This window comes from Furipterus horrens, unplaced genomic scaffold (assembly GCF_987537825.1).
Source record: "Furipterus horrens unplaced genomic scaffold, mFurHor1.1.pri manual_scaffold_7, whole genome shotgun sequence".
NCBI lineage: Eukaryota > Metazoa > Chordata > Mammalia > Chiroptera > Furipteridae > Furipterus > Furipterus horrens.
Genome location: NW_028327177.1, coordinates 43,172,797 through 43,198,110, shown reverse-complemented (window position 1 = coordinate 43,198,110; position 25,314 = coordinate 43,172,797). Strand labels below are relative to the sequence as shown.

General features: G+C 39.1%; 2 protein-coding genes across 8 annotated transcripts in view; one reads left to right on the top strand and one right to left on the bottom strand.

Moving 5' to 3' along the window:
• Window positions 1–1,897, top strand: part of LOC150004355 (clavesin-1-like) — a 55,087-nt gene extending 53,190 nt beyond the window's left edge. Inside the window, exon 4 of the mRNA XM_090284898.1 lies at window positions 393–1,897. Coding sequence (XP_090141024.1) covers window positions 393–480 — 88 coding nt within the window. The 3' untranslated portion in view covers window positions 481–1,897. The remainder of the gene's footprint in view (window positions 1–392) is intronic.
• Window positions 1,898–2,119: 222 nt separating this feature from the next.
• The window catches only part of ASPH (aspartate beta-hydroxylase), a 217,355-nt gene continuing 194,160 nt past the window's right edge, over window positions 2,120–25,314 (bottom strand). For all 7 annotated transcript variants that reach the window (XM_090283644.1, XM_090283646.1, XM_090283642.1 and 4 more), the window contains 3 exons: window positions 20,445–20,536; window positions 19,941–20,074; window positions 2,120–4,382 (listed from right to left, as the gene is read on the bottom strand). In XM_090283644.1, the coding sequence (XP_090139770.1) occupies window positions 4,232–4,382; window positions 19,941–20,074; window positions 20,445–20,536 (377 nt within the window). In that variant the 3' untranslated portion in view covers window positions 2,120–4,231. The remainder of the gene's footprint in view (window positions 4,383–19,940; window positions 20,075–20,444; window positions 20,537–25,314) is intronic.

Genomic DNA, 25,314 nt, shown 5'->3' with positions numbered 1-25,314 from the left:
TCCTTTCATACATGACAGTTTCCCATGACTTTGAGAAACAAAGCCTCTAAAAAGTATTTTAAAACATTAAAAATCAGACAAAATTCATTTAACTTTATACATCTCAAGATCCATAGAATGTTTCGATGCTGGGGCAGAGTTGTAGCTAGAACACATTTTCTTTTTACCAATAGATGAGGCTTCTGCAAAGAAGATTCCAAGATGCCTCTCTCCATAAAAATGTGGTACAGAAGACACAAAAGCAAGGAAAACAGAGCTACAAAAGGGGGGGATTATAGTTATTTTGAACATCTTGATTAAAAGGGGAACATGAAATCTGAATGCCAAAATTGTTGCCATAATGAAATTTTTGTAATCCTGTCTTTTTCCTTCCTTCCTTCCTATATTATTAGATCACAGTCTGTGGTAGAAGCTGGGACTCTAAAACATGAGGAGAAGGGAGAGAATGAGAACACTCAGCCACTTCTTGCTCTGGACTGAACCCTGAGTCACTCCATGTTCCCACATAATGCCAATCATCAGTGGTATCAGCCACCCAGGAAGCACGTGCGCAACTGACCCACACAGACATGTGCGTTCAGCTTGACACAAGACTCTCCACTCCTGCCATGCAGTAATGACTGTCACCAGCCCTTAGCTGGAGCAGCCAAAGTTCAACAAAGACTTGAGAGATGTTTTTTTGGTTTTTGTTTTTCCCAATAAGGGTATTGGATGGAGGATGAAGCAAGGCAGATATGTAAACAAGATTCTTCTCCCCCACGTTTATGGTATTAAATGAATTGAAAAGAGAAAAACTAAATTTGATGCACACATTGCATTCGAACAAGGCTGTTTCCAAGGCATCGCACAGAGACCTTCAGTTTTTGCAATTTAAGATTAAGTGCATTTCCAAGTAGATACATCAGAATTAAACTGTGCAGACACAGTTGTCAAGTTTAATGTAGTGCAAAAGCCCTGAGACAATAGTATCTCCAGTAATTTCCATTTTTATTGAATTATTTTCTTTGACCTCATCACCAGCATCAAGTTGTTCAGCCTAAGAGCATGTTTTCTGAGGTTTGGCTGCGTTCAGAGTTTGCTTATTTTGATATCCTGCACAAATGATTTTGACATCACATCTTTTGTCAGGTTACCAGCTGATTATCATGAACTGATTTTTTAAAAAGGCACAAAATGTGAAATGTGATTATTTCATCTTAGCAGGTGTAGGAGGTGGGGTCCCATTGGAAACATGTCAGTGATTGATAAATCCATTCAAGTTGCCTCACTTGGGTCACTACAGCCAAGAAAAGTGCTACTAAAGCATTTGACCTCCCCCCACCCCCCCACTTCTGTGACCAGTTAAAGGTGTAGAGAAAGGGCCTGGCTGTTGCTGAGCAGGTAGGTATTCAATCTTGGAGGCAGACCCTTAAGGATGGCTAAATATGCAAGTGCTGAAAATAAGAGAGGACTAGGAATGCAGGATGAAATGCCAAAGATCATTGTATCTCTTCGTTTATTCTCTTTAGAAATGAACCCCCAACTATCCATTCAAAGGAAATTGGATAAAATTAAAGATATCATAGGACATGATATCCTTACTTGTGCCATGTTTTTCAAAACCAGTTGTATGTTTTTAGATATCTCTGATTCTCCCAGCCATCTGCATGATGTGGCCATTCATTAGTATGACCATTAGTGCTCAATGTCAAATGAAAATATTTTAGTTGATAATGGGCAGTAAAATAATGATTTTACATTTTAAGGATTTGGGAGGGTTAATTTGTTAGCTAAAAAATTCAAAAGAAAAAGGTGATCCAACTAGCCATAAATCACCCTCAGTGGATATTATTATTATTGTTAACCATTTATTACATCTTTTTCTCAATGGATCTAGTGTTTTAATTTTTTTCTACTGGTAGATAATAATTAACAGAAGTAATTTTTGTATTTCACCTTGAAATAAAATTGAAATAGAATTAAAATTATTCTCAACCAGTTGCATCACAGTATTAATAAAACTAATTCATTTTGTGTAGAAATTTCAAATAAGAAATTAATACTGAAATCTACCAAATGCGGTAACTGAAACACTTTTCTTATATACCATGACATAGGGAAGAAAGATGAAGAATTAAAGTGAATTAAAAAATCCATTTTATTATTTGGTTGTATAAGGTAGTTGTGAAATCCAAATACCTAATATTCTGTTGGAGTCAATTGTTACCAAACCCTTTGCAACAGTAATAACAATTCTGGCTTTTCAATTGGCAATATTTAGAATCCTGTAGTGATCTGATTTTAAATAGCATATTATAATTACTTAGTAAAGAGATAGTTTTTACTCTATTTCATGATTTCTTTACATAACTGTAAAATGATGGTTCAACATGAGAACTTATAGTTTGAATTTCTTTGTGTATGCAATATACATACAGAAACCAAATTCTCTAAGTGACATGAATGTTATCACATGAGCACTGATTGTAATGTCCTTTGTCAGTCACTTCCTCTGTTCAATAAATAATGAAGGACAAAAATACTTTTTTATTTTTCAAGAGTTTGCCTTTTCTTCTGGACTTCGGTAATTAATTTTGATATTTTTCCTCACATACTTCTTCACCTATTTTAGTGAGTTTTTGAATACTAACAAAACAAAAGGGAATACAAAAAATTTTGCAAATTCTTCTCCTGGAAGATAATGAGCTTAATGACAAGCAAAAATGTCTATTTCAATTTTAAAGTACTGCTTTTTAAATGAGATAAGAAAGCATCCTCCTTTGTCCTTGGATATAAAGGAAATCACAAGTTTTTTTTTTTTCTACCTATAAATGATATTTGGTAAACTATATCATTTTTCCAGCATTTTTGTTCATATTGGCTTAAATTCAGTGCATTAATATTATTACATTCTTATAGCTAACATTTCTAGTTAGCTTTAATTTTAAAAGCAAAGTTTAATGCATTAATAATCTACCAAATTAATGACTTGGTCATCTTTGGAATGAGTAGGCAAGATCATTTTCAATAGTTATTTTGATGCTGTGGGTAATATTAAAACTAAGCTATGGATAATAATGGATATTTCAAAGTGATGTTTAAATGGCAGAAGTTTCTCAAGTGATAAAACTGGAAGTCTCCCAAACTTTCAAAGAGGAGAGCAATCTCTACACCCTACACTCAGGAAAAATATCCTGGCACTCTCGGGCTTTCACTCTGCCATCCTTCATTATTTTTGCAAACTTGTGATGGGAATCCTGTCACGGACTCTGTCACTCACATGGATCTACAACAGGTGAAGACACTCTGCTGTCCAGTCCTGTCTCATGGACAGTGACCAGGCCAGGACCCAGAGGCCTAGCAGCCACCTCTCTACCAGGTGATCCTGAGAGGAAGCTTTTTACTTGGAAAAATTTTACTTTTTTTTTTTTGTTGTTGTTAGGCCATAACACTTGGCATTAAAAAATTTTACATGTGGCATTTTTATAACTCAATGTAACATGGTTCCATGTCCCTTTACAGCATAAAAGTTTCCTCTTAGCAAGAAATGCCATTTTGACGGTATCTCTGCCCTTCACACGGAGAGGAGAGGAGAGAAAACACTGGGTCTCCATGAAGATGAAAAGACAAATAGACTCAGCGGGTAGACACTGGCATAATTACACTTCTCTCCTTTGTATTAGGAAAATAAAATTGCTTCTTTCATGAGTGTCTTTGTCTAAAAATAATTAATAAAGGGAAGTCTGAGTTCACCAAGAAAGTTAGCATTAAACAGCTAGAAGTAAAGCATTTACACAGTTTGTCATTAAAATCAACAAAAAAGTAGTTGTATGTGATGAAAAAAAATCATCTAACTACTCTAGAAAAATATAATTTCATAGAAAAATTACAAGCTAAAGCAATCCATTCACAGTTTCTACATGTATTCTCACTGCACACTGATTTAGCCCATTCTAAATGTAAAAAAATATCTTTGGTTGGCAAGGTAGAAGCTATTACTCCTTTACCTGAAATACAGGCACCAGATTGGTGATGTCATGGGATGACATACATCGGGGCATTTTCTAAGTAAATTGCAGCAAGGCAAACATTCCCTTTAGTGTCTTCTAACCCTAGGAGGAGGTTTAGAAATTTTCAGGCTGCAAATCAAGGAAATTAAGGGCATTGGTGCCTGAACTTCTATCTCCACACCCAAGGAGATAGAGCCAAAGAGGCAGCCTCTCTTCAGTGTATCCCAAGCACACACAACATGCTAAATTGCAGGAAGGGTGCGTCTCTGCTGGGGTGTCAGCTCTGGGTGCCACACATCCACGATGAATATCAGCCGGAAAGAAGTGGCATCCTGCCACACCTCATGCTCAAAAGAGTCATCAAAGATGAGCACCTTGCCTTCTTCCCATGTCCTGGAAGAGAAAAACATGGATTCTTGTGATTCTGATGCTTGTGGATCAGTTCATGTCTATGTGCAGGAAGGCACTGTCATGATAACCTTTGTAATATGACCAGATAACTGAGCCACCAAGCTAGGATTTATTCTTTTCTTGGTGATTAAGAAAGAATATCTGGATTCTTACCATGAACATCAATTTTCATCACTCAGCACTGAAGGTGTACAAAGAGTAGGAGACTGGTAATAAGAATACGCTTATTCTTGTTAGAACCCTAGGCAAGGCTTGTTTAGTTGGGCAAGCATTCAAATGCATGCCCCAGCAACCCATCACCAGACCAACTTCCTGGTCAATGATGCCATGGAATCCTTCTGGTGGTTCAGAGATGAGTTCAGACCTACACACAGTGTCCGACTCTCAGACTTTTCTGGGCCCCGTATGATACCTGGCAGGGTATCTGTGCACCTCCAAATGATTCTCTTTTCAAGCCATTCCATTTGTTAAAGTTCCATTTTATAAAAAAGTTCCATTTTATGGAAAGGCAGATAGTATATACAGTATTCCCTCACTTATTGCAGGTATTATGTTCTAGACCCCCTCTCGATAGGTGAAAATCCACAAAGTAGGAACCTTACATTTATTTTAGTATTTACATATATTTTAAGGCTTTATAAACCCTTCTCACACACTTATAAACCGTTTGAGTCCCTTATTAACCTTTCCCACTCCCTTATGAACCTTTTCCACACTTTTATAAACACTACTTATGTTCTTAAACATATTCTACACTCTTATACCTACGTAACTTTAACAACATACATATACAGTACCGCAAAATCCTGCAATATAGTGAAAAATCCACGATAAATAATTAAATATAATATTTAAAAAAAACCCACGATACAGTGAGGCCGCAATAAGTGAACCACGATATAGAGGAACTACTGTATTTCTAATGTTATCTGTGAAGCAACTGGGTTACCCATGAAATATTTTCCATCAAAACATCCTTTTAGGGCCAAGAGTACTACTTCCTAAAATACCTGTACAGGAGCTAACATCTAAATATAATGTTAGTCTTAATAAAGCAGTGAAGGGAAGACTATACAGGGAGCATTTACACAATGCCTTTCAAATCCACTGGAAGTTTATTAACCATGTTAATGTTCTCTTCTTTTTCAAATAGGTATTAATTGCCAATTTATTACATGCTCAGTTATGTTTTCAAAACAAAAAAAATATTACTAGGAACTCTTCTTTAGATATTAAAATTCTACTCAAGAGGTTAAAATTTTATATTCTGGATTAGCAAATAATTAAAATCATAGAATGGAAAATGTTAGCTTGATTCCAAGTTACTATATTATCATAAGGCAGTTTTCCTTAGAAAAATAATTTGTGTCTTTTCATGTATATTACTAGGTAATTAATATTAAATTAAGTAATATTACATACTGTGAGGTTTCTCAACATTGGCACTATTGGCATGTGGGGCCAGATAATTCTTTGTTCTGGGAGGCTGTCGTATGCTCCTGGAGCATCTCTGGTCTTCACCTACTAGATACTAATTGTACCCCCTCACCAACTATGAAAATCACAATGTCTCCAGTCATTGTCAAATATCTATGGGAATGGGAAGTGGGAGGTGGGAGGTAAATTAATCACAGATATATTAAAGAATCTGACAATAAAATTTACAAATTTAAACTAATATAGTAACAAACACTTGCAAGTTAAAAGTTCCTTGGAGTTGGGAACCAAATTTCTACTCCTGCTGACCCCAACCCCGCCGGCAACACACACTCACACACCTTGTGTGCTCTCTCACATACCTAGCCTAATGTCTTACATACACACGTGTTGCTCAGCTCTTTGAATCTTCCTCTGAAGGTTCAAAAGTCCTATTTAGTTCTATTTAACTGAAACAAAAGACAAAAATACTGGGATGGGAAAAATAGGTTTACAGTTCATATGGAAGATAATACCATAACTAATAAATAATAATACAAGAATAAACCATGTTTTACATATACACAACTGTAAACCTCCTTTTGCCCACACCTGTAATAGGAACTCAGGAGAAATATGGACTCAGATAAGTGACAGGTTATTTATTCATTACCATGCAAAACCAAACTTAAAAAGAAAGGCAAAGCTAAAAAAAGAAAAAAAGTGACAAAGAAGAAGTGAAATGACCCATGGCTTATATAGTTTGATGGTCATTTTCTAGGTTTTATCAATGGGACTGAGCAATATTAATGGCTACCACTGAGAAGCCTACAATATAGGCAGAAGATGAGGCAGGGGGAAGTTTACTCAAAAGAAAACCAGTACACACATATTCATGGCAGCATTATTCACAGTAGCAAAGGTGAAGCAACCTAAGTGTCCAGTGACAGATGAGAGGATAAACAAAATGTGATATACTCGTATATACACAGTGGATACTACCCAACGTTAAGAAGTCTGACACATGCTACAGTGTGGGTGAACACTGAGGATATTGTGCTAAGAGCAATAAACCAGTCACTAAAGAAGAAATGTGTGATTCTACATATGTGACATACATAGAGTAGTCATTTCATATAGATGGAAAGCAGAATGATGTCAAGCTCTTGTTCAGAGGGTATAGAGTTTCAGTTTTGCAAGATGAAAAGAGATTGATGGATGGTGGTGACAATAGCCCTAAATGAGTGTATTTAATGTCACAAAACTAAAACATAGTTAAGATGATAAATTTTGTGTTATGTGTATTTTACTATAATTATGTAAGAAAAAAGGGAAGTGCAAAAGGTAGTGTGTGGCACAGAGAAAGGGGAGAGAAGCCACAGTATGATGAAAAGTCATGGATTTTGAAGAGAAGAAGATTTACACCTCTTGGTCCTCCCATTTACTACTGTGTGACCCAGAATGAGGTATATAGCATATCTGAGCCTTTATATCTTCATCTTCATAGTTGATGTGAAGGTTAGCAAATAATACCTACTCAATTAATGGTAGCAAATACAAAACAGAGGAGGAAAGAAAATATTGAAAATATAAGGAAAAGATAAAAGATAGAGGAGATAATGTGCAGTGGTATAATGCTACCAAAAATTACTTTGGTAATTTTTATGAATTAGCCTTAATTTGAGAAAACTGAATTCTTTCAAGGGGGGTGAGATATTAAAAACATTTAAGACAATCTCTGAAATATACTTTGTGATTTACACAAAGTGATTCTCAGTATTTATTTTTTTTGATGGCAGGGAATTTGAAACCTACTTAAAATACTAGAAGTAATTAAAATAATAAAATAGAAAATTCTGGGTTACACAAAAACCCATTTTTCACTAGATTCTGATAGGTCTAAGAAAGTCATAGATTGAGGAATGCTTTATGGGAGAAAAATCTTGAACACTTCATTCATTAACTTAAATTTCTTGTAAAATGGGAAAAGAATTTGAGGCTGGAACATACTGGTTTATTTATGGAATACCCGTACCCATAAGGGGGAAATTTAAGTTACCACTGGTTTGTGGCTTCTCAGATATTTTAAGTCAAATATGGACTAGTATAAACCATTGCTTAAACAATTTTTTAAAACAAAAAATCTGGGAGGTTTTCCAAAGGGCTGGATTCTTTTAGGGCCATAAACCTCACAGGGAAGTGTGTCCTGGTAAACCTCTATTTGCCCTTCCGTTTTCTTTCATACATTTTCCAGAAAACAGCAAAGATACTCAATTACTTAATATAGATTCTTAAAAGTAGATTCCTTCTGAACACTTAAAAAACGGTGTCTTTCAATCACCTACCAGAGCTAGATAACTCAAACTGTAATCCTAATTAACCTAAGAGGGGACAAGGAAGGACGATAAAACCCTGTCCAAGTGATGTGCAGACTGAAATGAGCTGGGGTTAATGAGAGATACGCCAGCTGCCGGGAAAGAGACAGAAAGTCAGGATGTCAAAGGACCCTGGATCTCTTCTGAATAAAAAACAAGGACTCTCATTGCAATGCAAATGAATAGTTTCGAGATCACTTGCTTTCTGAGCAAGTTCCACCAAAATGATTAAGTTACACTCGTACGACAACACGGGAAGGGCCTCCTGGAGAAAAGATTTTTCAGGGCAGCCTTTGAAAGGGGTCTTCCTGATGGTGCTTGCACAGCCTGTCTTGGAGGGTTCAGAAAAATAGGATCGGAGGCGGGAGCTGCACGCCCTCCCTCGACAGCTACCCCAGCTTACTTCTAGAATTTCTTATCATTATGAGAAGAATGCCTCTTCCTGGGTTGCAAACAGATATGAGAATTTTTGGCCACAAGACAAAGCAATATAAAATAACTCCTCAATTTCTCAAAGTATTATAATTAATGATAATGGAATAATGGTGGCAGCACACACTTAGTAAGTATAATTTTGTCATAGAATTATCATCAATATTAGCAATGCTAAGAAATGATACTAGGTGCTTATAGTCTTTCACTTAAAAACTTTATAGATCTTATCTCAGTGATCCCTGCTAAAAATGTTTCCAGGAAGGAAAATGACATGATTCTAAGTTTCCAGGAAAGAGATGTCTGCTGTCATACTGTGATCTGTGAAGGAAGCAGGTCACTAGAGTTGCTTTGTTATAGCCCAAGCCTTTAGCTCGAGATCACAGTGCTGGGGAATATGAGTGCCTGTAGATGCTATGTTGAAGTGGCCTGCGTGGTATTGAAACAGGCTGAGCAGAATACAGAAAAGGGTCAAAGAGTTTAGCAATAAAGATACTTAATACAGCTCTTCTGAGCTATTGAAATTCCTCAGTATGATTCCAGTGGAAATTCTGGTGCACAGTGGAATTGAAATGTAGGACTGTATTATCACCAGTTCTTTTCTCCCCCTGCATATGTACAGAGAGAAATACACACACACTCTTCCTTTCTATCTACCTACCTACCTATCTATCTATCTATCTGGACAAAGCATTTTTCTGGAAGCTAGAACACCTGTGTTCTTGTTCTGACTGCTGTTAACCAGCCATGTGACTGTGACAAAGTACTTCACTGAGGGGCCTCAGTTTCCCCACTTGTACTGTGACAGAGGTGGACAAGATGGCCTCTGAGGCTATGTTCAGCAATGAAGTTCTCTGAATTCTCTGAACCACGCTGCTGGTTAGGATTTCAGTCTTCATATTACATTTCATAGGACATATTTAATAAGCTTTCTTCTGAGAAACAAATATAGTATTTGCTATTTTGTTTAATGTCAAGATATTAATTTCAATAAAAGACGGCTGACTTCACAAAGACTCTCTGAACAGGCTCTGTGTATATATGTGCCCCTAGGATAGCTCACGTCCTGTCACGGGGAGAGCCATTCCAGCCAGGCTGCCCCAGGATTTGTCTCCTCTCTAAGTGGGCCTGGGGTCCAGCGTCACCCTGCTTTCCACCCCGCTGCTGCCTCTCTCTATAGCTTTTGCCTTCCTCCTCTTGGTCCCAGGTCACCCAGAAGCAGAGGGCTTTGTAATAGTGCTATGAAAGCCAGAAAAGGAGGTCGAACAAAGAGAAAGGGAGAAAGCCTCTTGAGGCCACGGAGATGGGAGGATCTGCCCCCTCCCCTTGGTCCAGGGTGGGGAATGGGAAGAGCAAGGAGAAATGGAGGATTGCTTTCAGCTGTGCTCCTGCACCCCTCTTCCCCCAGCTTCACACCCAGCCCCTGGCCTATCAGATCACAGTCCCCATCTGTATTGGTGCCATTCCTTCACCAGTCCTGGCCCCACCCATGCTCACCTTCCTACCTTCCTAAAGCCCCCACCCTCGTTCCTGGCAGAGTGCACCCTCCAGGTTACAGGAACCACCTCCAATGTTGCAGGAGCAATGGGTCTCAGTCTCACTCCTTGGAATATAAGGGAAAAAAGTTCCATGTCTGTGGCAATCAGACAAGAGAACAATAAAAACTCATATACTGAGTGCATATGCTCCACGGGATTTTATAAATACAGTTTAATACCAAGAATCACACAGAGACATACTCTTATTCTCCCCATTTTACAGATGAGGAAATAGACTTAATGGGGTTATGTGACTTACCTAAAGTTGCACTTAATAAGAAGGAAAGCCAGGATTTAAACCCAGGTCATGTGACTTCAGTGCTCTTAATTTGCTTTTATGTAGATGCATAATGTTAAAATCTGAGGTAAAAACTCAGGATGCATTTTCCCCATAGAAACAGTATTTCTTATAAATAGTCACTGGTTCAAGAGCCCTGTTTATAAAGATTATGAGTTAAAAGCTTGGGGGCTCGCTCAGGAACCTTCACATATTAATATCGCCATGCAAAAATGAATTCCAACTTTCCAACTTCTCACCAATCGGTTCAATGGACAAATGTTTGGATACAATTCATTTTGAATGTGGGAACTGCTATTTCCTGTGGAGGTGTAGACATGTAACTAAGTCTATAAATAGCCATAAACATACCATGCTAACCAGAATAAGGGTTAAAACTTGATTGGTGTTTTTAATTCACCAAGTTGCTCAAAGAAAAGAAAAAAAAAAAAAAAAAAAAAAGAGGACAAAATGTTAATCTTCAAGAAACAAATCTTCTGGAAACATAGACAGGTAAAAATGCCATTTTTGTCCTCTAATCCCAGACAAACTTGAATGGTGGACTTATCAAAGGAAGAAGGATATATTTTGTGAAACAAATTATGATTTCAGGAAAACTAGAAAAAGAGATGAAAGAAGGGGCTCAAATATTTGGTTCTAAATGATTTGGTTAATTCACAGCTCCTATAATGTGATTATCTTCCCACTTTATGAAAACAAAACAAGTATCTATGAATGATTCATGGTGGCTTAACAAAATTAAGTCTCTTCTACTGTTAATATTTTAGCATGCCTTCGATACAGTCTTCCTAATTGGAAACTTAAGTGATTAATAAAAAATGTAATAAATTACTTGATGTATATGGGAAGAGGCCATTATTTCCACAGCAATATAGAGAAGAATTAAGTGACTTATCGCCAATTCATTTCTTCAGACTGTGGCTGACCTTAATGACAATGCATGCTTTCCTAGTGACATATTGGTCTAACACTTCAGGCTGGCAATATACAGGTAATTATGCTAAGACTCTAGGAGAACTTCACGGTCACTCTTCCTTCCCTTGACCGAGCTGTAGAAAGTCCGGGAGGCCCTCTTGGAGACTTGGGAGAAAGAATTCCTTTCTGGGATCATCCAAAGCTCATGCAACTTGGCCAATCCATGAGAGTAACAATTCCCACTCACTGGTGGCATGTTTATCTGCTGGCTCCAGTTCCTTCAGGTCTGGATCAAGATCACTAATAAGCTCATCTTATAGACCACAAAGCCTGGACTGTCTGGAGTGATACAAGAGGCCTAAAAACAGGGGCTAACCAGCTGCTTTCTCTGCTTGATACCCTGTTGTCTGGAAATGAAGCCAGCATTCAGTGATTATCTCATAAATACAGCACAATCCTAATTTTGTAAACAACAAAATACAAAAAGTCCCAAATTTTCTATATAGTGAGGCTCTGGGGTTGAAGCTTGGAGCACAGGCTTTCAAACCAGACTGACTGAGACCAAACCTCAGTTCCGATATTATAGTGGGTTAAATGATGACCCTCCCCGCTCCACCACCACCAATAAAAGTTGTGTCTACATGGAACCTGTTAATGTAAATGTATTTGGAAAAAGGGTCTTTCTGTTACAGAAACAGGGGAGTCCAAAAATCCCCAGAGTTTGCTACTGGGGGATGGGGAGAAGTAAGCAGCTTTTCAAATGCTTCCACATGCATGGTAGCTGGTGGCTACTGTTTTTCTTATGCAAATGGCTTTAATGCATCCAAAGCCTCAGGCAGATGGGAGGAGTCTTGAACCAGGGGACGGTATGGAAAGCACACAGAGCCTACGTAAGGTTCTGTGAATGGTCAGAACTGTTTGCAACGCCCACTGCGTCAGATGACGCAGTCAGGGATATATAAGCAGCTGCAGACATTTTAGCTGGGACTCAAGCTCTCGTTCGGGCTCTGGCTCTCGCTCTGGCGCTCTGACTCGGACTCTCTCTGGCTCTCGCTCGTGCTCTCACTCTGACTCTCTCTCACTCGCGCGCTTGCGCTCGTGCTCGCTCTCTCGCTCTCTCGTGTGCTCCCTCCACGTGGCTTGGTGAAGGGGCCTTCTCCATGTGGCTTGGAGAAGAGGTCTCCAGGCTGCTTTAAGAGGCTCTTGCCATGCAGTTTTGAGAAGGAGAGAAGATCCACCCGGTTTGCAGAAAGAAGGCAGTTTGCAAGGAGGCTGAGAATCCAGGTGGTTCTGCATTGAGAGCTGGAGGGCACCACAGCACAGAAAGGACCTCCCCAATCAGATTGAATGATTGGCAGCTGCTGGTAAAGCTGAACTGTGTTGGGAAAGTAGGGAAACGGTTTCTCTGACTTCCCTAAAACTAGCCTGGTTTGGAAGGGGGGGAGGCAAGGATATGTGTTTGTGGGTGTTTTAAAGAGCATAAGACTTAACAACGGAAATCCGCAAATAACTAAATCTATATAACTGTTAAATAAACAATTCGTTTTCTTTTCACCAAACTCTGGTATTGAGAGTTATAATTTTGGCGGCGGGCAATCGGGCCCCTAACTAAAGAGCCCGTGGGTTTGTTTTCAACTGGAGCAGCCCAGGGGTTCTGTAACATTTCCAGTTGTAATTAAAAGAAAGATCTTGAGAGGAGATCGTCCCGGATTAGGTTGGGCCCTAAAAGCAACAAATACCTGTACAAGAGGAGAGAAGGGGAGAAGACAGGGACAAGGTGGTATGATGGCTGAGGCAGAACCAGGGGAGAGGCAGGGAATGACTCTTCCTCTAAACCCATACAAGAAACCAGCCCTGCTACCTGATTTCAGACTTCTGGCTCCAAAACTAAGAGGGAATAAATTTCTGTTAAGTCATCCAGTTTGTAGCAATTTGTTATGGCAACCCTAGGGAACTAATACAAAATCAATACTTGCTCAGCAGAGTGAGCTTGGAGAAGTACTGAGCATCTCCTCAGCTGTAAAACAGGTTTTACTAACCCTATAGGATTGCTGTGAGGATTAACAAGCTAATGGAAGTAGGGTGCTTAGCGCTGTGCTTTTTCCATGGTAAGCACAATATATATTATTACCATTTCATCATCATCACCATCATGAATATACAGATACAGGTATTGAGAAGTGTCTGAGCAATATCTCTGAGTATTGAGATCAATATTTACTTTTATGATTGTGCTTTCTCTGTGTTTTACAAATTATGTACAAGGAACATGGGTCAGCTTTGTAATCAGAAAGCATTTATTAATTTTAAGTGATCATTTTGCTTATAGTGATAAAAGGCTGCATACCTGAGAACTCATCTTCAGATAAAAAGGAGGTGCTAAGTTTTGCTGTGATGGAATATTTAAACATGCATGTTAGCAGGATTCACATAGTGCTGGAGAAATAGCAAAGTGATTATTAATACCTGAGAATCACCATGCACAAATTGTTGCAAGTAACCTACCTACTCATGGAAGCTCTGAAAAATGGCTTCCTGTTGCCTAGTAAGGAAAGCCCGATTCCTTGGGATATGTGCTTCTCTTTCCACACTGATAGTACTTCTACAATAAAAGCTGAAACTTCAGATTTCATATTATAGCCTTTCTGTTCTCAGAGCTCACAAACTCAGATATCCAGCTATTTTCACCATAGGCACTACAGAGAATTCCAATTTAATTGACATATTTCTCTAATAAAAAACACTAATTTTATAATCAAGTACTTAGCCTGACCCAACCACACTTGAGTTAAGGGTTATTAAGGATGAGAATGTAACACAACATAAAATAAGGATGATAGGAGGGACATGGAGATGAAACTGAAGAAGATGCGTTTTGCTGCCTGTGGTGGCGAAAACCAAACTAGAGAGAGTGCAAGAGAGGAAAAGAGGTTTATTCAAGTGCCAACCTGGAAGAATGGTGGATTCCTGTCTCAAAGACCATCTTCTCTCCCTGCTAAAACCTGAGGTTCTTACAGGGATGGAGAGAGGAGGGTTTTCTTTCTCTATCCGATCAAGAACCTCCCCCTACACTATCCTGGACAATGTGGGAGACTCCCTGGAGCTCCCTGTCTACATAACAGAGGGATGCTGATCAACAAAAATGAGGAGGCCAAAGGGCACTGATGCCCACCAGCTCTGCAGGGACATAAGAACAGGAAGCATTTCCTCCTCTAGAAAGTTGCCTCCCTGGCCCAACAATAGGTAGGTGGGTGGCAAGTACTTTTTAATAATCACCATGCCCCATACACTATAAATTATTGTTATCAGCAGGTACTTACTGTCACGTGACGTGGGTTGCACTTTAGCACAGTGGAAATTGAGGGGCTGTCAACCTAATGTTTTTATTCATAATCACCCTCCAAGTGAGTGAGTTGTAAGACTGGGCTTAAAATACTTCCCTACTTCTGGCAGGGGAGGGGAAGGGCTGGCAGCTGTTTCCTTTGTCAAGCGTTGTCACCAGGTGTTTGCTTGGCAGCTGGACAGGTCTCCTAGCACCACTTCTGCATTTAGAACCCTCTCTGAATTCTTTTTTTTTTTTTTAAATATGCTTTATTGATTATGCTGTTACAGTTGTCCCAATTTCTTTTCCCTTTTTGCCCTCCACCCAGTGACCCCCCTCCCTCCAGTTGTCTCCCCCACCTTAGTCCATGCCCATTGGTTGTGCATATAGTTCTTCTCAACATCTTCCTGTCTACTCCACTCCCTCCTACTATGCTTCTTAATTCCTGTACCATCTCCCTTGCCCCGCTTCCCCCTCTCTGCTGACCTCCCCCCAAAATGTTCCCCATACCTATAGTTCTTTTCCCACTCCCATTGCCTACTTAGTTTGCTTTTGTTTTGGTTCCGTAGCTTCTGTTGCTGGTTGTTATGATACAATTTCCATTTTAATGTTCATAGTTTTGATCTTCTTTCTCCTAAATAAATCCCTTTAACATTTCATATAACAGTGGTTTGGATCTGATGAACTCCTTCAGTTTTACTTTGTCCTGGAAGCACTTTCTCTGCCCTTCTATTCTGAATGACAGCTTTGCTGGATAGAGTAATCGTGGCTGTAGGTTTTTGCTTTGCATTACTTTGAATATTTCTTGCCAGTCCCTTCTTGCCTGCAGAGTTTCTTTGGAGAAATCAGCTGAGAGTCTTATTGGGACCCCTTTGTATGTAATTCTCTTCTTCTCTCTTGCTGCTTTTAATACTCTCTCTTTATCCTGGATTTCTGACATTTTGATTATAATGTGTCTTGGTGTGGTTCTCTCTGGGTCCAGTTTTTTTTGGAACTCTCTGTGCTTCCTAGACCTGTAAGTCAATTTCCTTCCACAAGTTAGGAAAGTTCTGCTTCATTATTTTTTTCACATAATTTTTCAATTTCTAGTTCTTCTTCTTCACCTTCTGGCAATCCTATGATTCAGATGTTGGCCTGCGTATAGCTGTCCCATAGGTTTCTGAGCGTCTTCTCATTCTCCTCACTTTTCATTTCCTCTTTCTGCACTGGTTGATTGTTTGTTCCTTCCCTATGTTCCAATTTGTCGATTTGATCCCTGATTTTCTTTCCCTCATCACTAGCTTTGTATGTGTTTTTATTCATTTTAGCAGGGCTAGCCTTCATTCCTTCCCTGTCTTGTTTAAGATCTGCTGTTAGGTCTGTAAGCATTCATATAACCAAAGCTCTGAACTGTGTCCCAGAAAGATTTCCTATCTGCTGAGCCATTAGATTAGATATTTGCTGGCTTGTCAGCTGTGTGATTGGGATCTCTATCATGATCTGTGCCATCCTGACAGTTTTGTGTTTACCTTTGCTTCCTGGGCAGGGCTGTCACACCTCCTATGCTATAGGAAGCAGAGCCCTGTGCACTTGTCACAACCGGGCAACCCTTCTCACCACACTGTGGTTTTTTGCATGGGGGCGGGGGTCCAAGATGGATTTCTGCTGTTCTCTCTCTGCTGAGACACCAGGAGCCTCCTCCATCCCCACACCGTCTGGCCCTCACAGTCCAAAGCAATGGGGGTCTGCCTTCCCTGGCATTGGAATCGCAAGCTGATGGGTTTGGTCTGCAGCTGAGGGTGCTACCCAGGTGCTTTTCATGTCCCCTTAAATACGGGTGTCTGTGCTTACTGTCATCCTGCCACCGTTGCTACAACTGCTGCCACCAGCACAGTTTGACCTCTCCACCCTAGCTTTGCTCCTCCTACCCACCTGGACGAGCACCACTTCTTTATAATTTCATATGCTGGACTTCTATGTAGCTTTATTTTCTGGAACTTCTGGTTATTTCTGGTTTTGCAGTAGCTGTATTCCTTCTTAGTTGTGGAGGGAGATGGAGCATGCCAGTCTAGGCCTCCATCTTGGCTGGAAGTTGTCTCCCCTCTCTGGATTCCTGTTGAGACTTTTGGCTCTGTTCTGCTCCCCTTCTAGAATGCCACACCCATTCTTTCCACCTGGGCTTCTCTCCACCTCAGGTCTCTGCTGACCAGGGTCAGTTCCACACATTTCCCTCCCCCTGCCTGTTCTTTAGTGGATTTTTATCTAGTTAACTTCCCCCCAAAGTATCTGTAAGCATTACAGACAGATTAAAAACAAACAAACAAATAAACAGGGGGCCAAAGGGAAGAATAGACAGAGACAGAGAGAACAAACAACAAGTTTACAACCTTAAGGTAGTACTTAGGGATGAGACCTAGTGCTCTTTCCCATTTTCACTGTCCCATAACTCATATCTGATCTCCAAGGAGTTGGTCTTGTCAACCTGTACCTTACCCAGCATCCCCCTCACCTCCTCTGTGTATTCCCTGAGTCCCCTGCCATGTCCTTAACCCCTCCTTCCTTTGGCAGAGAGACCATGCAGACCGAAACTGAGTTCCCAAAGGCTTGACAAGATTCATCTCACCTTGGAAGAATCCTCTGTCCAGCCATCTGTGATTCCTCCCAACTCTGCCCTCTGCTGCTTCATCTCCTTCTTGGTTCTCCTTTTTCTTTCAGCCTTCTAAATGTCAGTGTGTTTATGAATGCTCAAGCTTCCTCTAGAACTTCCTGCTAAGTCTGCGTCTCAAACCTTTATGTGTAGACTTGACTTATCTCCTGAACTCTAGGCCTCTACAGTAGTCCCTCGCTATATCGTGGTTCACTTATGGCGGTCTCACTGCATCGCAGGATTTTAAAAAATATTATATTTAATTATTTATCGCAGATCTTTCGCTATATCACGGGATTTTGTGGTACTGTATACATATGTTTTTAAAGTTATGTAGGTTTAAGAGTGTAGAATAAATGTAAGGTTCCTACTTAACAGGGGGGTCTGGAACATAATACACGTGATAAGTGAGGGAATACTGTATATCCAGCCAACTGCTAGATATTTCTACTATATTCCAATAGCAAGTTAAATAACATATACACAAACACTGAATTCACTATCCACTCCCCTGAACTTGGTGCATGCCTCCCAAGTTCTCACTATCAGCTAAAGCATGTATACCCTCCTACAGACTGAAATGGAAACCGCCAAATCATCTTGGACTTCCTCCACCCTGTACCACACACACTCAAGGTTTACTTTAGTCAATCTTGATAATATATTCGGCACCTACCTTTTACCTTCCTTTCCTTTCCAGCATCCCAATTCTAGCTTTCCTCAGTGGGCCATTGTGACAGTCTGTTAACTGTTCTCCTCATCCTCCCACATATAACAGAGTTCACCCATGGTTTCCAGAATCACTTCCTAACTAAGGAGAGATCCCATTTATTTGGTATGAGAGAGTTCTATGATTTAGCTTCTAATCCATTCTTTTACTTTACAGCCTTTTTCTCTATGTACTGTTAAATAATTTAAACAAGGAGGCCATTAGACTGAGGAAGCTCCAATGTGTTGGTAGCCTATAAAAACACACCAAAACCTAAGCCAGAGTCAGGGCACTTGAATCTGTGAAAGTGCAATTTAAGAACAACTAGTCACAATCAACCAACCAGGCTTTCCCAGATAAGGCAGATGCAATGCTGTAACGAGTCAAATAATTTCTTTCCTTTGTTTCAATGTCTTCTCTATAAAAATCTTGCCCCTAAGAGCTATCAGTGGAGTGCTCCTAACCACCTCTGGGATGCTTCTGCCTTATTTAAATTGATGTTTTCTCAAACAAACTCTTGAAATTTTTAATGTGCATCAGGTTACCTTCTAACAGTATCCTACACTCTTCACTGCTGAAGCCACTCAACATTCCTCTTATGTGGCCTGTAATTATTGGCTTTTGTGTCTTTACAGATGCTATTCTTTCAGCCTGGAATGCCATGCTCTCCAAGCTTTCAATGTCTAAATCCTTCCTGTCTTTAAAAATCTCCACTGAAAAGATTCCCAAACATCATCAGCAATTGAGCAGCCTGTCCATTGACACACCTGTAGCATTTTTACCTGTGCTCTTTTACGACCATGGCATTCAAACTCATGTTCTCTCCCTGATTTAGACACACCTGGCAGGGAAGGCCCCCATCTGATTCACCTCTGAGTCTCCCACAGTACTCTGTGCTGCTGCACCATGCCCGGGCAGGGAGGTATCTGCCAACAACTACAATCCCACTCCATCAGTCCTCCACTAAGGACCATAAGAAATGCATAAGAAGACCAACAATTTAGTTTCTGCTCTCCAGGAGTTTACAGCTCACTCAGAGATTATGCTAATATATACTAATTAATAAAAAGCAATGGAAAATAAAGAACAGAACTACAGAGAATATATACTATGCGCACTCTAAGAAGTCAGAAGAAAGGTTCCTTTTTATGAAGCTAAATTGGATCTTAGGAATAGGTTTATTTTGGATGGGAATTCCAGGGGAAGGGAGTAACAAGATTAGGACAGGAAAAGGCATGGGGAGAAATGGTTCCTACATCACATCCCTGCTCATGCTAGGATCTAAGCTAAGTGTCTTGCCAGCATTATTTTATTTGATCTGTACAACAATCCTGCAAAGCAGATAGCATCATTGCCAATTTCCTAAGCAACATGGCTGAGGCTTGAGGGGATTAAGTAAGTAATCCCCTTACTTAAGTAAGTAATAGGCTGTAGAATTAGGTGGCAGGACTGGGATCTGAACAAGGCGGCAAGCTTCCATGGCACCATGCTGACTCTTCTAGAACAGAACATCAATATTACCAGGGTATTTTCTTCAGGAAGGGGGACTCTTTGTATTGTTGGGTAATTCAAGTAGTAAAGTAATACATACAATGTGTAATGTGTGGGGCTCAGTACAAGTCAGCTGACTCGTCTGTTCATCTAGAAAGAGAAGCAAGAAGGCTCACCAGCTGTGTATGCTCTGGGGAGAAATCACTATAGAAGGCAGCCCTGGAACTGGGAAGCACTCCAGACCAACAGAAAGGACAAAGAAGCGATGAAGATTAAAGAGCTTGGGTTAATAACACCCACCCCAGTCTACATCAGTTACAAAGGAAGAGAAACTATCCAAATGAACAGAGCTTTGTTGTAACAAATATCCATCATCAGAGGTGATGAATAAGAGAGACAATGGTGGGAACAAACATACTTGGTCTCATTGGCACATCGGATCTTGCAGCCTTCCTTGGGAATCACCAAACCCAGGTGCATTCGGAGCCTGCAGTTCGTGGGCCCTGTGTGTGGCCAAACGTGAGTTCCTGGGTGCATGATGGAATATTTGATCTGCGCAGAAAATATAACACACCATTTGTCCATTTATCAAGGTGCAGGGGGAATGCTAAATTAAAGTGACAGTACAAAATTACTGTCAATTTGGATTAGAGCCTTTGTAAGACTCAAAATTAATATTCTCCTCTTATTTCTTTGTGAAGGAACTAAAAATAAGTACTCCCATTTTCCACAAAGCTATACACACTGAACATTTTTCACCCTCAAGTCTGACATCAACTACATTAAATTGTTTCATTAACAGAGAGTGAAAAAGAGCCATTTGTTGGACTAGAGGAAATAAGCACTTCTTTGTAATCATCAGCATTCCTTTACTGCCAATAAGCAATTGTGTCCTTCCCAGCACTGAAAACACTCTTGGTACCTGTCCTCTTCTGCATCCTGTTGTCTCGGGGAATTTATCTAGCAAAGAACAGGTTTTCGGAGCTCCTTTACAGGCATTTTCATTTTTTCTTCCTAAAACAATAAATTATAAAAGCATTGTTAGAAACAAATTACAGTAAAGCTTTAAGTCATTCTGTTTTGACTAATGTGATCTACATTGTTATCCTCACTGTAGAAATGCGAACACTTGCATAGACACAAGAAGACAACGTGTTTTGCTCCAATAGATATAACTTGCAGATCAAGGACTAGAATTGGCCACTTACAGTGGACTATTTGACTAAGGCTGTTAATGGACAAGGCATGGTTGAATACGTATTTTCCCCCCTGTGGCAGGCAGAACGATGGCTCCCTCTCAAGCATGTCCACATTGTAAGCCCAAGAACCTATGGATGTGTTATGCTATACAGAAAGGGGAAATAAAGGTTGCAGATGGCATTGTGATTTCTAATTAGCAAACCTTAAAATATAGAGATTATCCTAAATTAACTAAATAGGCCCAATGTAATCACAGGGTCCTTAAACACAGAGGAGAGAGGCAGAAGAGTCAGGATCTCAGTGATACAGAATGAGAAAGACTTGACTGGTCATTGCTGACTCTGGAGATGGGAAAGGGCTATTATTAGTCAAGGAATGTGAGCAGACTCTAGAAGCTGGAGGCTCCAGAAAGAATGCAGCCCTGATGACATTTGATTCTAGCTCAGTGAGACCCTGTAGACTTCTGATCTCCAGAACTCTAAAGATAGTAAATTCATGTTATTTTAAGCCACTAAATTTGTGGTAACCTGTTACAGCAGTCATAGTAAACTAATACACTTGCTACCAAAAAAAAAAAAAAAAAAAAAAAAAAGCTTATATATCTAACCTAAAGATGCATTTCCAGGACTATACCAAAGAGTTACCTAAACAATATTTTAAATTGGAATCTAACATATTTTTCATTGTAGAGATCATTCTTTATAGGTGGATAAAGAATAGGATTTAAATGAAGACGGGAGGAGGTCTTTGAGAGATGATGTTTTCTATGAGTTACTGTGTGAGAAACAGATTTTGGGACATAGTCTAAGCATCCTAGACTTTGCAAATTTCTTTATCATCTACAAAAATTGCAACTCCTTAGACAAGATGTGCTCAGGAATGCACACAATATCATTTGTTTTCACGAAGGAATAAAACATAGGAATTTTTAGAAGTTAGAAACATTTTAATTTCCTATTCAAGATTCCTACAAAGGGATGCTACATCTAAAGCTTAGTTTAATTTCATGCAAGGAATGTTAGTTGTGGCTCAGATAATAATGTACTGAGAATGAGTTATAAGAAATGCAATGTAAATGCACCTCAATGCTTTAGAAAACAGCTTCTATATCTATATTAGCTTTTTCTAAGTATTCTTTGGCCTCTTAATTGAATAACTTGTTAGTTGATCTTTTAATTTACTAATGGAGTATCCTAAATGAGTTGAATAAAAAATTTCAGTTTGAATAAATAGAGTCCCGTATAAGTCATCATAAAGCATTTTTAAGCCCTAGCTTTCCTTGTCTTCCCACTTGCAGGATCTGGGGACAGCCTGGAAAGACTCCCCAATTCTGGGTTCTGAGCTGTTCAGGCAGCACTTAAGTGAAGCCTCGTGGCTTTGGAGCAACCAGGGGTGGCTGGACTTCCCATGGGCCCAGTGGGGAGGGCTGAGCACATGCTACTTGGAGAACAGGTGTGTCTTGCCTGAATGATAGGTAATGAATGGGTAACTTAATGAATGTGTTACTAGAACTGAGAGTAGGTCAGAACTAGATTAGAGATCACCGCTAGCCACATAAATCTTTTCTGGTCCATAAACACACATTCTCTGTGTGTGTGTGTGGGGTGGGGTGGATAGCCGTTTAGCAGATGCTTGACATTTGTGGATTGCCATTGGCTTTATTTAACTGTTCATACATGATGGCAGGAATGCAACAACAGTTTGATGGTGTTCACCAGGCACCAGGAACCACTCCCCATGCTTAGAATGATTCATTTTATGTGCACACCACCTGGTGAGGGAGGTGCCATTAGTGTTGATTCTACAGAAGAGGTACCACAGCACAAGGGTCACACTGAGTGACAGAGCAGGAATTTCCAGCCCAGCTGGACACAGAGTCCATATTCTTAACCATGACCTAAGACTGCCTCTCCACTACTGTCATTATTTCATAACATATGATTACTATGTAATAAAAATAGTATCACTGTCATTTATTGAATAACTGTGTGTCAGGCCTTTCACAAGAGCTATTGATCCTCACAACAACCCCATACTTGAGGTGCTATTTTCATTGCCATTTTTTCAAATGAGAAAGTTGAGGTTCATTGATTCTGGAATATGCCATCACACTGCAAACAAGGGTGCAGCTGGCCCTCTAACCTAGGATTGTTGGTCTTCAAAGCCTGTGCTTTAAAGCACAATTTACCATTTCCCTGCATGATGAGTTAGAAGGCAGCTATGTGCAGCAAACCACTCAGCTGAGGAGGGAATTCTCCAGCAGGTGAACTCAGTGTGGCTTTGTTATTGTTTTATTACATCTCATGAAATTGAAATAACTCTCACGTGATAACCTTTGTTTCTTGGGAAAATGGCCCTAGAAAGAGATCTAACTGCCCATGCAGATCTGAAAGAATCAAATAAATTTTTCATTTATATGTGAATACACTCTATGGGAGATTCATGAAGCTGAGATTTTTAAAGCCATTGTGTTGTATCTTTCTTAGGTTCAAGGCTCTACTACTAGGATGACAACAGGTTCATCTCGCATGACAACTCTGATCAATTGATAGTGGCTACTTAGAAAACTGTGTTGAGAAGTATTCAGAAGTTCAACTTGAGCTCATTCAGAAAGACTACTGGGATCAGTGAGCACCAACTTCCACAGACTCTGGAAGGAAAAATGACTGACTGCACATGTGTAGCATGTTTGCTAACTGTACATTTTAGTCTTCACTGTTGGTGACAATTAACAAATTTGAGCAAAATAGATGTTCCATAACACTCACATAGCAATTTGAAAACTCATCTGTGGGGAAAAATCTTTATTTATATTAATTCTGTATTTTTCTCCATCTCAATAAAGTTGATCATTGAAAATGGGAATAAATATACTTCAATACTGATTATAATTCTTAGAGGTCTACCATAATTTCCATTTACCATTTGGATAGAAACAGATCTTCCAGCCATAGCTTCAAGGCCTTCAACAATCTAGCAGCACCCTTTTCTAACCAGACTAGACAACTAAGTCTATATTCATCCATTTCTTTTTTGGGATTCTAGCTCTCAGTGTGGCTAAAAACTACCCTCCCTCTCTCAATCTTCCCCAACTGCCACAGGATTCTCTCTTTTGTCTTGGAGCTGTGGCCTGAGAGGGCATCTGCCTTCAGAGATTCCATCCTGCTTTTGTGCAAGCTGTGATATTAATTACCTTCAAAATTCTTTAAACTATATATTTGTTTCCAGATAGTGATTACTGGATTCCTCCCAGAAGCTCAGAACCACAAATAAAAGGCCACAAAGAGTCTTAATAAGACTTCTTAAAATATTATATTCTTTTATGACAAAATAAAACTAGAAATTAATTTCTACTTAATAAACTGCAACCCTTGAAAAATGCATGCTTCTTACACACACACACACACACACACACACACATTTTTAATTATTCTGGATAAAAATGGTAGTCAAGATAGAAATGCAGTCTTTTTTTTTTTGGAAATAACATTAAGTGAAAATATCGTATGCTAGTACTTATGGAATGTATCCGAAGCTGTATCCAGATATCGACCCATAGTTTTAAGTGCTTTTATTAATGAAGAGGAAGAATAAAATAAATTTACTAAGGTGTTCCAACTGAAAAGTTTAAAAGAATAATAAACAGTTAAAAAAGGAACAACAGGAGGAAGAAAAATAAAAATCAGTAATGAGATAAAGTGAGAAGTAATTTTATGAAATTTTTAATAACGTAATAGATCACTCTGTCAAACTTTAGAACAAAAGTATGCAAATTCCATGTAACTGGAAAAAAGAATTTAACAACAATACCATTAAAGTAAAAAATATTTTAAGAAATTAAATAATTCATGAAATATTGAGAAGGACCCTCTTTCAAAAAAAAATGATGTGAATTGCTGACATATGTATCAGTTTCAATGATTCTTTTAAACCTATTGCCCTTGAAGAGTTAAAAACTTAGAGCTGTCTTATTAATAAGTCCATGTTTTGATTTGGACTTTTCAATTACTATTTCAAAAGTGATACATGTTAATTATAGAAAATAAGAAAGGAAAAAATAATTAATGGAAAATCATGTAAAATCAAAATGTGAAAATTAGTACATCAACCAATACTGCATGATTCCACTTACAGGAGGTATCTAAAGTGGTCAAATTCATGGAAAGAGAAAGTGGAATTGTGGTTTCCAAGAGCTGGGGGGAGGGAAAGTGGGGAGTTGTTAATAGGTATAGAGTTCCAGTTTTGCAAGATAAAGTTTCAAAGATTGGTTGCACAACAATATGAATATACTTAATACTATACTTATAAATGATTAAGATGGTAAATTTTAGGTTATGTGCCACAATTAAAATTTTTTTTAATTATACATAAACTTAGTCAAAATGTTGTCTTCAACTGAAATGTCTCCATTATTTATCTTCTTTCTTGCTTAATAATTTTATATGCCCTATAATGCTTTGCATATTTCAACTTTATCAGGCAGCCATTTTTAGCAGATACTGGTTTCGGAAAGTACTGCCAGAATGCATGCCATTCGGAAGCATTATTCTAGGAAGCCCAGTAACTTCTATGAAGCGTAAGAATGTTAATGA